This window comes from Crocodylus siamensis, chromosome 4 (assembly GCF_052110815.1).
Source record: "Crocodylus siamensis isolate JL-2025a chromosome 4, ASM5211081v1, whole genome shotgun sequence".
Classification (NCBI taxonomy): Eukaryota; Metazoa; Chordata; order Crocodylia; family Crocodylidae; genus Crocodylus; species Crocodylus siamensis.
In genome coordinates, this window is record NC_143398.1 from 28,498,032 (window position 1) to 28,510,949 (window position 12,918).

The window sequence follows — 12,918 nt, forward strand, 5'->3', positions numbered from 1 at the left end:
TGTCCTTGTTGAACCTCATGAGATTCCTTTTGGCCCAAACTTCCAATTTGTCTAGGTCACTCTGTATCCCAGGCGTACCTTCCAACCTATTTAGTACTCCCCTGAGCTTGGTGTCATCTGCAAACTTGCTAAGGGTGCACTCTATGCCTCTTCCAGGTCGTTGATGAAGACGTTGAACAAAACCAGCCCCAGGACGAATCCCTGGGGCACTCCACTTCATACTGGCAGCCAACTATACATGGAGCCATTGATTACTGCTCTCTGAGAACTGTTGCACCATCCAGTTTTCTGTCCTCCTTACAGTCCATTCACACAGCCCAAACTTCCTTAGCTTGGCTGAGAGAATGTTGTGGGAGACCGTATCAAAAGCCTTGTTAAAATCAAGGTACACTGCACCCACTGGTCCCCCTGAATCACAGAGCCAATTATCTCATCATAGAAGGCAGACAGGTTGGTCAGACATGACTTGCCCCTGGTGAAGCCATGCCAACTGTTCCTAATCACGTTTTTCTCCTCCAAGTGATTAGAAATGGATTCCTTGAGGATCTGCTCCATGATTTTTCCAGGGACTGAGGTGAGGCTGACTGATCTGTAGTTCCCTGGATTCTCCTTCCCTTTATGGGTGCTATGTTTGCCCTTTTCCAACCATCTGGGACCTCTCCTGATCACCATGGGTTTTCAAAGAGGATGGCCAATGGCTTTGCAATCATATCACCCAACTCCCTCAGCACCCTCAGGTGCATTCCATCCATCCCTATGGACTTGTACATGTCCAGGTTTTCTAGGTCATCCTTAACCTGTACTTTCAGCACTGAGAGTTGCTCACTGCCCAGTGCAGTAGTCTGGGAACTGACCTTGCCTGTGGAGACTGAGACAAAAATGCATTATGCTCTTCTGCCTGTTCTGCATCCTCTGTCAGAAGGTTGCCTTCCCCATTCAGTAAGGGACCCATACTTTCCCTGATCCTCCTCCTTCTACCAGCATACTTTTAGAAACCTTCTTGTTGCCCTTCACATCCAAATAATAATAGTACTATACAGGCAGTCGTGCTAGTGCCAAGCCTGGTTTGTCCCTCCCTATAACAAGGTCAATCAGAGCTTGGTGCTATAGTTAGATGATAAATGGAAGTAAGAGTCTCCTATAGGAGTTCATGTTTCTGATATTTTACAGGTTGGTATAAAGCAGTTGATGGTTCCATGTGAATCCAGTAGATTCTGTGAATCCAAAGATTCTTTTATGACAGCTAGGAAATCTAATCTGTTTGATGCCATGCTCACTAGGTACCAAAGTTTGAAATCCTACCAGTCTGAATGGTGACTTCAAGCAGCTTTAAAGCTATTCAGCTTAAGCACCACTGACTTAAGACCAAAATGGTGAAGATGGAAGCAGTGCTATATGCAGTCAAAAATGATGAAATTTTGATTCGGCTCTATTAGATATCAGTGCTTGTAATATAAGAAAGAAAGCACTACTTCCACTTTTTGAACAGTTTCAATTATTGGTTTCATTTCCTTGTTCGGGATTGTGTTCACCGGGGTACGTTCTTTCTTTGGGAGTTTCACAGGAATACTCTCTGTGCCGACGACCTGATTTTGGTATTACCAATTTTGTCCTTGCAGCAAGGGGGACATTTGTCCATGCTATACTACTTGACTTGTAGTTACATCTACTACAGCCCCACATGTACTGTTGTTTTCTTGGCAGATATGACAAATTAGTTCCAATGCGGGGGAAAAAGGGGAAAGGGGCCAAGAGGCTTCCTTGGCTGACCAGAGAAATCCAGAGCAGCCTGAGGGCAAAAAGTGGGGTGTATAAGCAGTGGAAACAGGGAGAGATTACTAAAGAGGAGTGTGCTTCCTCAGCTCGCAGTTGTAGGGGGCAGTTAGAAATGCCAAAGCTACCATGGAGCTGAGGAGGCATCCCAAGTTAAGAATAACAAAAATTGTTTTTCAGTTATATAGGGAGTAAAGGAAGGCCCAGGGTGGAATAGGACCACTACTGAATGGGCAAAAGCAATTGGTAACAGACAGGGGGGACAAGGCTGAACTCCTCAATGAGTTCTTTGCCTCAGTCTTCCTAAACAAGGGGCAAGACAAGTCTCACATAGTAGAGGCAACAGCTGGGCACCAGACTACCAAGCATTGACCCTGAGATGTTGCAGAGTCATTTGGAAGGACTGGATGTGTTTAAGTCGGCAGGCCCGGATGAGCTCCATCCAAGGGTACTGAAGGCACTGGCCGATATCATTGCACAGCCACTGGCAAGAATATTTGAGCCCTTGTGGTGCACGGGACAGGTCCCGGAGGACTGGAAAAGGGCCACTGTGGTCCCTATTTTCAAGAAGGGGAGGAAGGAGGATCCAGGCAACTATAGGCCAGTCAGTCTTACCTCCATCCTTGGCAAAGTCTTTGAAAAGATTATTAAGGCTCATATATGTGAGAGCCCAGCAGGAAAAATTATGCTGAGGGGAAACCAGCACGGGTTCGTAGCGAGTAGATCATGCCTGACTAATCTAGTCTCCTTTTACGACCAGGTTACAAAACACCTTGACAAAGGAGTAGGGGTTGACATCATTTACTTAGACTTCAGGAAGGCCTTCACTACAGTATCCTACCCCATACTGGTGAACAAGTTAAGAGGCTGTGATTTGATTTCATAGACATTAGGGCTGGAAGGGACCTTTATGCAGTCTGGTCGGTGGCAAATTGACTAGAGGGTCATACCCAGAGAGTGGTATTGTATGGGTCGGTATCAACCTGGAAGGGAGTGGGTAGTGGGGTCCCGCAGGGCTCAGTCCTTGGACCAATACTCTTCGATGTCTTCATCAGTGACTTGGATGAGGGAGTGAAGTGTACTCTGTTCAAGTTTGCAGATGATGCAAACTGTGGGGAGAAGTGGACACGCCGGAGGGCGGGGAACAACTACAGGCAGACCTGGACAGGTTGGACAAATGGGCAGAAAACAATAGAATGCAATTTAACAAGGAGAAATGCAAAGTGCTGCACCTAGGGAGGAAAAATGTCCAGCACACCTACTGCCTAGGAAATGACCTGCTCGGTCGCACAGAAGTAGAAAGGGATCTCGGAGTCCTAGTGGACTCCAAGCTGAACATCAGTCATCAGTGTAACGAAGTCATCAGCAAAGCTAACTGCACTTTATCATGCATCAACAGAGGCATGACAAACAGAACCAAGGAGGTGATACTTCCCTCTTTCGGGCACTGGTCAGACTGCAGTTGGAGTACTGTGTCCAGTTTTGGGCACCACACTATAGGAGGGATGTGGATAACTTGGAGAGGGTCCAGAGAAGGGCCACTCTTATAGTTAAGGGCTTGCAGGCCAAGCCCTAAGAGGAGAGACTAGGGCACCTGCAGCTCTTCAGCCTCCGCAAGAGAAGGTTGAGAGGAGACCTTGTGGCTGCCTATAAATTCATCATGGGGGCGCAGAAGGGAATTGGTGAGGCTCTACTCATCAAGGCATCCCTGGGGTCACAAGAAATAATGGCCATAAGCTAGCAGAGAGCAGATTTAGACTGGACAATAGGAGGAACTTCTTCACAGTTAGTCACCACAATCTGGAATGGGCTCCCAAGGGAGGGAGGTGGTGCTTTCCCCTACCCTGGGGGTCTTCAAGAGCAGGTTGGATGGGCATCTGGCTGGGGTTATCTGAACCCAGCACTTTCCTTTCTATGCAGGGGGTCAGACTCAGTGATCTGTTGAGGTCCCTTCCAACCCTAACATCTATGAATCTATGAGCTATTACAGATAAACCTTTGCCTTATGCAGTTTTAGGTATAATGCAAAATTAAATAAATAAATAAAATGGAAAAAAAATTATCCACAATCTTCGTAACTGAATTAGATGATTAGGAAGTTGAATATAAAAATTTTGCATGGAAGTTTGCTAGCATAAACAAAGAAGTGCACAGTACTATGAGATGCCATATACTGTATATGAAGCCAGTAATGGGGGGAAATTAAATTCCCACATTCCAACTTAATGTTGGCATTTCTTAAATCAGGGGCAGGCAATTATGTTGGGCAGAGGGCCACTTGATGAGTTTTGGTGAGCTGTTGAGGGCTGCACAGGTAGCCCTGCCCCTTGAGTTGCTCCACCCCGTGGTCGCCATCTTGGGATGGGAAGTCCTGCCCCCTGACCTTTGTCACCAGAAGTCCCTCCCCTTGCCCAGCTTACCAGGTAGCAAGGGATTGTGACTCCTCTAACATCCTGCCCCAGCAGTGGGGTTTCAGGGGCATCAGACCTCCCCCAGAACTTTCCCCCTACCTGTGCCAGCTGGTCCCAAAAGGAGGAGGCTCCATCGCTGCTGCTGCTGACCAGTGCCAACCCGACTGGGCTTGCCCCATCCCCAGCAGCATGTGGGAAGCCGGCTTCGGCTGCACGCTGCTCCAACTGGGACGTACCCTGCCGGATCTGCACCGGCCAGGAAAGCTGGCATGCAGTTGAAGTCGGCTCCTCACATGTTGCCGGGGACAGGAGGAGCCCGGCTGGGTCTGCACCGGCCAGCACAAGCAGCGGCAGAGCCGTGTGCCACTTGGAACGGGACGAGCCCGGCCGGAGCAGCAGGGGCTCAGCTGCATTTTCCCCCTGCCTGCGCCGGTCAGTCCTGAGTGGCACACGGCTCCGCTGCTGCTTCTGCTGGCTGGTGCAGACCCAGCTGGGCTCCTCCCATCAGCACGTAAAGAGCTGGCCAGTGCAGACCCACCCAGGCTCCTTCTGTCCCTAGCAGCATGCAGCTGAAGCCAGCTTCCCACGTGCTGCTGGGGACGGGGCACACCCTGCACAGCCGGAAGAGCACCGCACAGCACGGCACGGGGAAAGCCTGCCCAGCAGCCGCTTGCCTGGGCCTACGTGCAGGGCAGGGCCCTTTCCAGTCCAGATACTGTTTCCCCTCACCGGCATCACAGGTTCTGGCTCAGCCCCCCTGCCCCTCTCAAGCTGCAAATGTGGCCTGAGCCAGGGCAGGGAGAGGCCAGCTGGGGCAGGCTGAGGTCCGGGTTGGTTGCCTCACAACCAGAACCCAAAGAAACAGCCTAAGATGCTGCAGCCAGCGGCTGGTGCTGCTGGAGGCTTTTAGAGAGGCAGCCAGCATTATGTGGGTTTTGAAGGGGTTCTGCGGGTTGGAGGGAAGTGCTTGGCGGGCCGCATCCGGCCTGCAGGCCATATTTTGCCCATCCATGTTGTAAATGAATGCAACTTTAACATTTATTTTTCAAAGAATTGGAATATGCGTGGCATTGACTTAAATGAAAAAGTTGTGTGGTCATCAAAACATAATTAATATTTAAACCATTAGAAATATACTCAGCTTGAGATTGACATATATGTAACATCATCATCTTTTTTAATGCTATGGACATTTTCATCTACTAAAAATTCCATTCTGTTTTTTTCATCAGGTTGACAAATGGATTTAACAAATGTACTGAAATTTTAATCTTGGGAATTATACAGAAAAATTAATAAAGGTCACAGTTTTCAGTATAGAGCAAGGATTGAACCACAGGCTAGATCAGGCCCCAGTATTGTGTCATCCGGCACACATGCTGTGGCCCTGCACAGTAGATCCAGTGTGCAAGACAGTGTGGGGCCTGATCCCAGTGTGCAGGGTGGGGAAGAGGTGGTGCAGGGCCCCCAAAGCCTGATCCCCAAATATGGGACTCGGTGGAGGTAGTGCGGAACCCAGCGGAGCCCAATATCTGCATATGGGACCAGGCAGAGGCACTGGGATTTCCAGGACCCAGTCCAGCCCATGGACCAGCTCCATACCTCTCATCTGGCCTTCAGGGTCAAAAGGTTGAGTAATCCTGGTATAGAGTCTTCCAGGCTCTACCTCAGTATGTTTTCAACATGTGGAGTTAGAACTGAAACATAGTGTTCAGTGAACAGATTGACTACATAACAATTTCATCTTACGACCGTTAGCTTCCTGATCTAGTTTAAGTTCATAGTATCCGCTTTGCCCATTTCATCCTTAGTAGCATGCATAAGGTTCCTATTTACAAAGAAACATTTCCTACTTACACTCAGGAAAGCTGCTTTTATCTAGGTCTGTTCTATGCACAATATATGAGATATGACGAGTGAAAAATTACTTTGGTGTATAAAAAAAAGTGTTTGTGTTTATTGAGAAAGAAAGAAAAAAAATTCTATTGGGAGGGAGAAAATCATTTTAAAAGAATACTAACTTGTTTGTATGCAATTGTTGTTATTAAGGTTTAACTGAAGGAGGTTTGAAATTAGGCATAAACTTTACATCTATGATTATAGCCAATACGTAGGTCCTGCATAGAATGACTGAAAGGTTTGTAGTTCAAAAGTATGTCCCAGTAAAGAACAGATGTTAGTCATGATATTTGCTTGATGATTTTTTTTTTTAATTATTATTATGTTCCTCCAGATAGCTAGTTCCAGGTCCTTAAACTAGCAGATGTTCTGCCCTTGACATTATCCTTATAGATTTACAAATATTTTGTTTAGTGAAGACCAAATATCATCACCGGTGTATGTTAAAAATAAGCAGAGGAGAGAGGGTAAAATTATGTCTGTACTTTGTAAAAACTTTGACTGTTTTACAATTTTATTTTGTACTTGCCCAGATTTCTTTTTTCTGTGTGACTTAGCTGCGTGATTTAATTAACATTTCTTTCATAAAAGAATTAAATTATTATTCCCTAGTCTCCGAGAACAGAAGCAATCCATTTTTAATGCTATAAGAAGCCATTTGGTTTGAACTAACAACACGCTGGCTACATCTACATGTGGCCATATGGCGCCATTGTTACTATGCTGTCATTTAGTACTTCTGTTTGGATGGTCCGTAATAGCTTGTACTGCACCATCCCAGCCACACAGTTATTTTTAGCTGCTGTGTCGCTGTAGCAGCACACTATACTGAAGGAGTGCATTGCTATGGCAACATAGCTGCAGCATCATGGTTTTTGCCCATTGATAGTATGTCGCTATAGTACATTGCTATGGCAGTGTAGTGTCACATGTAGATGTGCCCAGTAGCTTGAAAGTCTGTGTTCTTTACTGAACTTTCTAATTAAGGGTCAGGCTCTGTTAGTGGGTGCAACATTTGCATCTTTGATTGCAGTCACTTAATAAACAAGTGTAGGAAACTTATGTAATTCTATTTGTGTACACTTGTCATGGCCCAAATAGTACTTAATGCATTTAACATTTTACTTCATGGAGAAAAAAACAAAACAAAAATTGAAACAAAATGATTCATTGTGTTGTTCTCTTTCTTCAGGATTGGTTACACAGCTGAAATTAAGAATCTTCCTTGGAAAATTTTCCTACCTCAACAAAATAAATTATGTGTTTTTAATCAAATTATTATTCAAGTCAGCATAACTTTTGCAGACTATACTTTGTATTAAATCTATTTTTCTTTCTCTTCTGAAGGCCTCAAAGCTTCCGATGTCAATAATTATAGTGGGGGTAGGACCAGCAGAGTTTGATGGTAAGTGTTCTAGTTTAATTGGCTTGTTTTTAAATGCTCTCTTTGCTTGCATCTGATAACGTATGGCTCTTCAAACAATTCTGCACTTTAAAATAACAGCACAAAATGAAACAAACCGTGACCAGTGTCGATGCTTCCAGTGGACATAATGACTGATATCTGAGTGCACTTATAAACTAGCTTATGGAGTCATATTGCCCTACGGCCCCTGGCAGACATTCATTTAAAAGCTGAACCATGATCCCAGCTATTGCACCTCCTGCCATGCTATACATGTATGATGGGCATCACGATTATGGGATCAGATCCCAATAGTGTCATATTGCTGGTACAAGGGAGCCTAGGATCATGATGCTGGGCTTGCCCTAAACCACCAAGCTGAGTGTCCTGCCCCCCACAGCTGGGATTGTCAGTCATCTGACTGGGGCTCCCAGCTGTAAGAGCACGTGGAGCCCTTGAGACTAGCCACATATTCAGTTCATGGCATGATGAAAACCAGCCACAAAGTTGTTATACATTATTTGTGTAATAAGTGTATGATTTATTCCCTATTTTATGATGCCAGTAATTGAATTGAGCATTGGCTGGGTTAATCACTGGTTAATCATGTCTTAATTATGATGTCTGCCAGGGGCTTAAAAACTGTTCAAATCAAAGAACATATCCAAGCTCTACTTCTATGATGCTCCCAGCGGTGTTGTCATTTGTAATTATATTATTGACTCTTAATCTGGGATGAGCCTGAGATCAAGACAACTGAAAGATTAGAATAGTATAAACAAAACTAAAATTATTTGAAATGTTTTCTACTTAGGATATAGACCACTGGGGTGAGACTACCCTATTCTCCATTTGGTAATGCTGTGTTCTGGGGCAGGTATCCATTATATGTTATGTTCACTTTTTAAAAACATATATTTTTCTAACATCCTAGTTTTTGGTATTGCTTGCCCATTTCACTTTCTGAAACCAAGCCAAATATTACTAGAACCAATAATCTTCAGAAAGGCACTTGGGAAAATATAAACAAGGTATTTTCGTCTCGATATCTAATTTCTTTTCCTCCTTTGGGAAAAAGCCCAGGAGCAAAAATCATTTAATTTTTACAGAAAAGAGTAAAAAGAGTAAAAAAATTATGAAAGAAGTCTTCTAAAGCAGTAGTGTGATCTAATACAACTAGTGATTAAGTAGCTAAAGATTTTATAATTGCATGAAGACCTTATAGCTCTTGAAGTGAACGTCTTGAACTTCTTTACACATGCTTTGGGGGTAGGGAGAGGGGGCACGTGAATTGAATAGAGCAGCTCTTGGAGCTGCTTTAAAGTGCCCACAGTGTCTTACGTATTCAGCATCCCGTGCTTCAAAATGGGGGAGGAGGGCACTCTAACTAAAACTCATTTAATGCACCCCCTGCTGCCATTTTGAAGTGCAGGGATGCTGAATACACGAGATGCAATGGCTGCTGGAGTGCACTAATTGGCACACACCAGCAGACTTGATTGAGTTAATTAATTCGATTAAACTTGGGGAAGAAAAAGTAGAAAAGAGTTTCAGTAAATCTTGTGCTTATTGCCAGCCAGCTGATAAATGTATCTGAAGAGATTTTCTCCTTGCAAAACAGTTACAGAAAGACTCATAAAAATTAAAGTTAAAGCTCAGGGTGAAAAGTGATAACATACAGGAGTTGGACTGATCGCAGAAGGGAACAACTTGCCAATCCAACTTGCTTTCCCTGGTGGAGAGCTCCTGTCTAACTTACATCTTCACAGTCACAGCTTTAGCCTATTACTGGAAAGGAAAGAGAGCAGTGCTGTAGTGAGGGCGGGGGGGAGTGGGCCAACTGCCCCGGACACCAAAGCAAAAGGGTGCCAACAGGTGCTGCCCAGCCGGGGCAGGGCACAGGATGGAGCCGCAAGCGGCTCATTTACAGGGGTGCAGGGATGGGGGGAGGGCAGCTCCAGCTGCTGCGTGCACTCCCAGGTGAGCATGTGGAGGGCATGTAACCCCCAGATCTGTACGTGGGGCGAGGGCAGGTTGTCTCTGTGGGCTTTGCCCCAGGCACCAAATTTCCTTGCAACGGTGCTGAAAGAGAGCCACATGCTTCCCCTGGGTCCTAAAGAGAGTAAGATCATGTCCTCAAAATTGCATTAGTGCAAAATTGCCCTGCACAACATCTCCCGATAATGGAGAAACTCAGTGGGACAGTCCCGCCTGGAAGTGGGGGTGGTGCAACACCCTTGAGAGCATCGTGCAGCACCTCAGTTTAAGAATTACTGGCTTACATAAACTCGATGAGAAACTACATGACTGTAATTCAGTGAGTAACACAAAGATGACAATATTTTTAGTCATAAAAGACATGGAGGGTGCTGGCAGAAGCTCACAAAAGGGGAAATTATTGTATAAGATGGTAACTTTTCATATTCCTAAGCTTTCATAATGTGACCCAGTACAGAAGAAAAGCATTTACTAGGATCAAAAAGGATCTGATCAATTTTGGCACCTCTGCCTTAGTCTTGTTGTTGGCTAAACTCCAGATGATGCATCACTGATTTTTACAGTGATATCTTCAGCTGTGAAACTGTTGGACAAAAAGAAAGTGAGAGAAAAATGCTATGAGGGATAAGAAGCAATGGATTTGGTATGTAGAACGCTTATTGCCCCATAATGAGAAAATTTGGCTTCATACTCCAGATTGAATTTGCAGGGGTGATATTTATTTTTTTTAAAAAAAGGAAATTTATTTTTAAACCTGTTTGTTTGTACTTACTTAAAATATCTGAGAAAAAGTATCGTATCTATTTTACAGTCACTTTTGGAAGCAGAACTTCAGCCTTTCTAGTACTAGAAATGTAAATTATGATTATGTTTCATAGTTTCATAGTTATGTTGTATTAATGTGCTTTAGGCAAAAGGCAGGGTGAGGTGGCACCTTAGAGAATAATGTGCTCTAGGTAGTCATATGCTAAACAGTTATGCTACGTCAGACTACATAAACACTGAACAAATTGCTTGCCCGAAGCACAGTGTGATCAATTTTCTGTAATAATTTTAAAAGCTTTTTACTACTGGGTAATGGCAGTTTTTCCACTTCCAGATACAAATCTGAGTCACATTTGCCACATGCAGTGCCAAATAATAACTTCCATAAGCTTAGGCTACAAGAAAAGTCATCTTTGTCTAAGAAAATTGGAGAATTGTTTGTGAACTGTATTTCATTAGACCTAACATGCAATTAATTGGGTACATATTGGGATGGAGTTTGGATATCTACAGGCTCTCCATGCCAGGGTTTATTTTGTGCTAAACTAACCAAAGCTAAAAATGCAAGTAACATATGGTATTGGCATAAGAGAATGGAAATTATCCAAATGTATCATATACAACAGTTAATGAAGAGTCTTAAGAGGTAACTTTTAATCTAATAGAAAAATGTTGTCATCCTGCACAGAATTCAAAGAACCTAAGACTTTGTTTTCCATAACTTAGATTTGTTGTATGAGTGAAGTAGTAAGTGAATGCATTCATTTGTTTTTCTTTTTTAAGCTATGGAAGAATTGGATGGTGATGCAATCAGAATTTCCTCAAGAGGAAAATATGCAGAAAGGGATATTGTGCAGGTGAGAGGCAAAAAATACTTCTAATATTAATTGCTAAGACTTCAAATGCTCAAAATAGGCCTGCTTTATGTTGAATTCCTTCCTTTTCCACATTCCTGTGTAGTAGTTCATCAGTCAGCCACATAAGATCCTTCTTGTGAAATACTGGTAACAAACCAAAATCTCCCTACTGTAATACACAGCTTCTTATCAGAGTAGGTTGTTGTAGATTCCCTAACTGACCAGAAAAGTTTTAAAACTTTATTAATAAAATGTTAAAATTATAGTTTATTTTACGACTTGATAGAGTTGGAAGACAATACAGGACATTGTAGGTACAATTTGACATATATTGATGCAATCTAAGACATGCAACTAGTTATTCAGCCTTCATTAAACTGGGGTAAAGTGGTTAGGAAGTTTCAATTCAATGCTGTAGACAGGCGAGAGATAGGACCCCACACATGATAACCATGTTGGTACAAAGTTTGCAACCTAGGGAATTAATAGTTACTGGCTTTAGCTTGCAGTGTACAATTGCTGGGGCGGGGAATATTCAAAGGCTTTGCAAGTCTGTGGTACAATGGGGAACGGGGGGCAGAGGTGTCAATTTGCTCCACCACTCTCACTTGCAGCATATTGTTTCAGCTGGCTCTCTTCATACTTGCAGTGACTGGTAGTGTGTTCATTGTAGATGTTCCTTGATCATAGGATATCATGAGGTACCTCCCAGTTTTAACTAGCAGTGGGGTACTCTTCAGAATCTCAGGATGCTCTTGTTGATCAGGCCCCATGCCTTAAGTGCCCTGTGATCCTTATCAAGAAGGCTGATGATTTATATACCTGGCTTATAGAGCATTATGGTACCTATACACATGCCAGAAGTCTACTCTGACACATGCTAATTAGCATGCATTGGAGCAGACTCAATTAATCGAGTGTGTTGGAGCATGTTAATTAATGTGCTCCAGCAGCTTCCATGCTGTATCTATTTAGTATCTCCGCACTTCAAAATGGCAGCAGGGGTGCTTGAACTAAAGATTGTCAAATGAGCTTCAGTTCAAGTGTCCCCGCCACCATTTTGAAGTGTGGGACACTGAATACACAAGATGTTGTGGACACTTTAATTAGAGTGGCTCTTGGAGCCACTCTAATTAAAGCACCCCTCCTCCACCTCAGAGCACATGTTGACTCCAGGTGGAAGCTGAACTGGTTGCCCTTTGATCCTTTGCCTGTGTGCTGCACTTGTCTTACTGATTTCCCTAAAGAGAAATTAAGAACTTTTGTGGTAGACATGAATACGTGGCTTAACCAGTTTAATAAATTTAAAATATACTCCCTTCTATGTACTTCTGTTTGGGGTTTCTCAAAACTCCTGTAACCCATCATTTGGCCGATTTAGATTGAGATCTTAACCATCAGATGCTTTATTGAAAGTGATGCTTTTCTTTTTGTCACTGGAAATGAATATGTCCAGGTTAAACACAACCTCACCATCAACTTAGCCTGGCAACCAAATTTGAGGGAAACACTGATTCCCAAAAAAAGAAAGGCAAGGGGGAAACTAAACATGTCACAGCTAAGAAATGGAACTGAATTCTAGAGACTCTTGTTTATTGAACTGTTGCTTAGTAGAATTCAGCAGCAAATCAGATCAGGGGTGTATTCAATCACCTACTGATTGATTGATTTGTCCAAAACAATCAATCCAGTAAATTGGACAAATTGTGCAGTCATTCTTTTGCCAGCACTGACTGCATCCAGAACTGATGCCCATACATTTCTAACATAATGTTTGCATTATAGCAATAAACTTTGCACTGTGACTCAG

The 12,918-nt window shown here is 43.5% G+C and overlaps 1 protein-coding gene across 5 annotated transcripts in view; it reads left to right on the forward strand.

Annotated features, from left to right (window-relative positions):
* Positions 1–12,918, forward strand: part of CPNE8 (copine 8) — a 204,851-nt gene that overhangs the window by 171,585 nt on the left and 20,348 nt on the right. For all 5 annotated transcript variants that reach the window (XM_090042068.1, XM_090042066.1, XM_090042067.1 and 2 more), the window contains 2 exons: positions 7,431–7,488; positions 11,035–11,108. In XM_090042068.1, the coding sequence (XP_089898194.1) occupies positions 7,431–7,488; positions 11,035–11,108 (132 nt within the window). The remainder of the gene's footprint in view (positions 1–7,430; positions 7,489–11,034; positions 11,109–12,918) is intronic.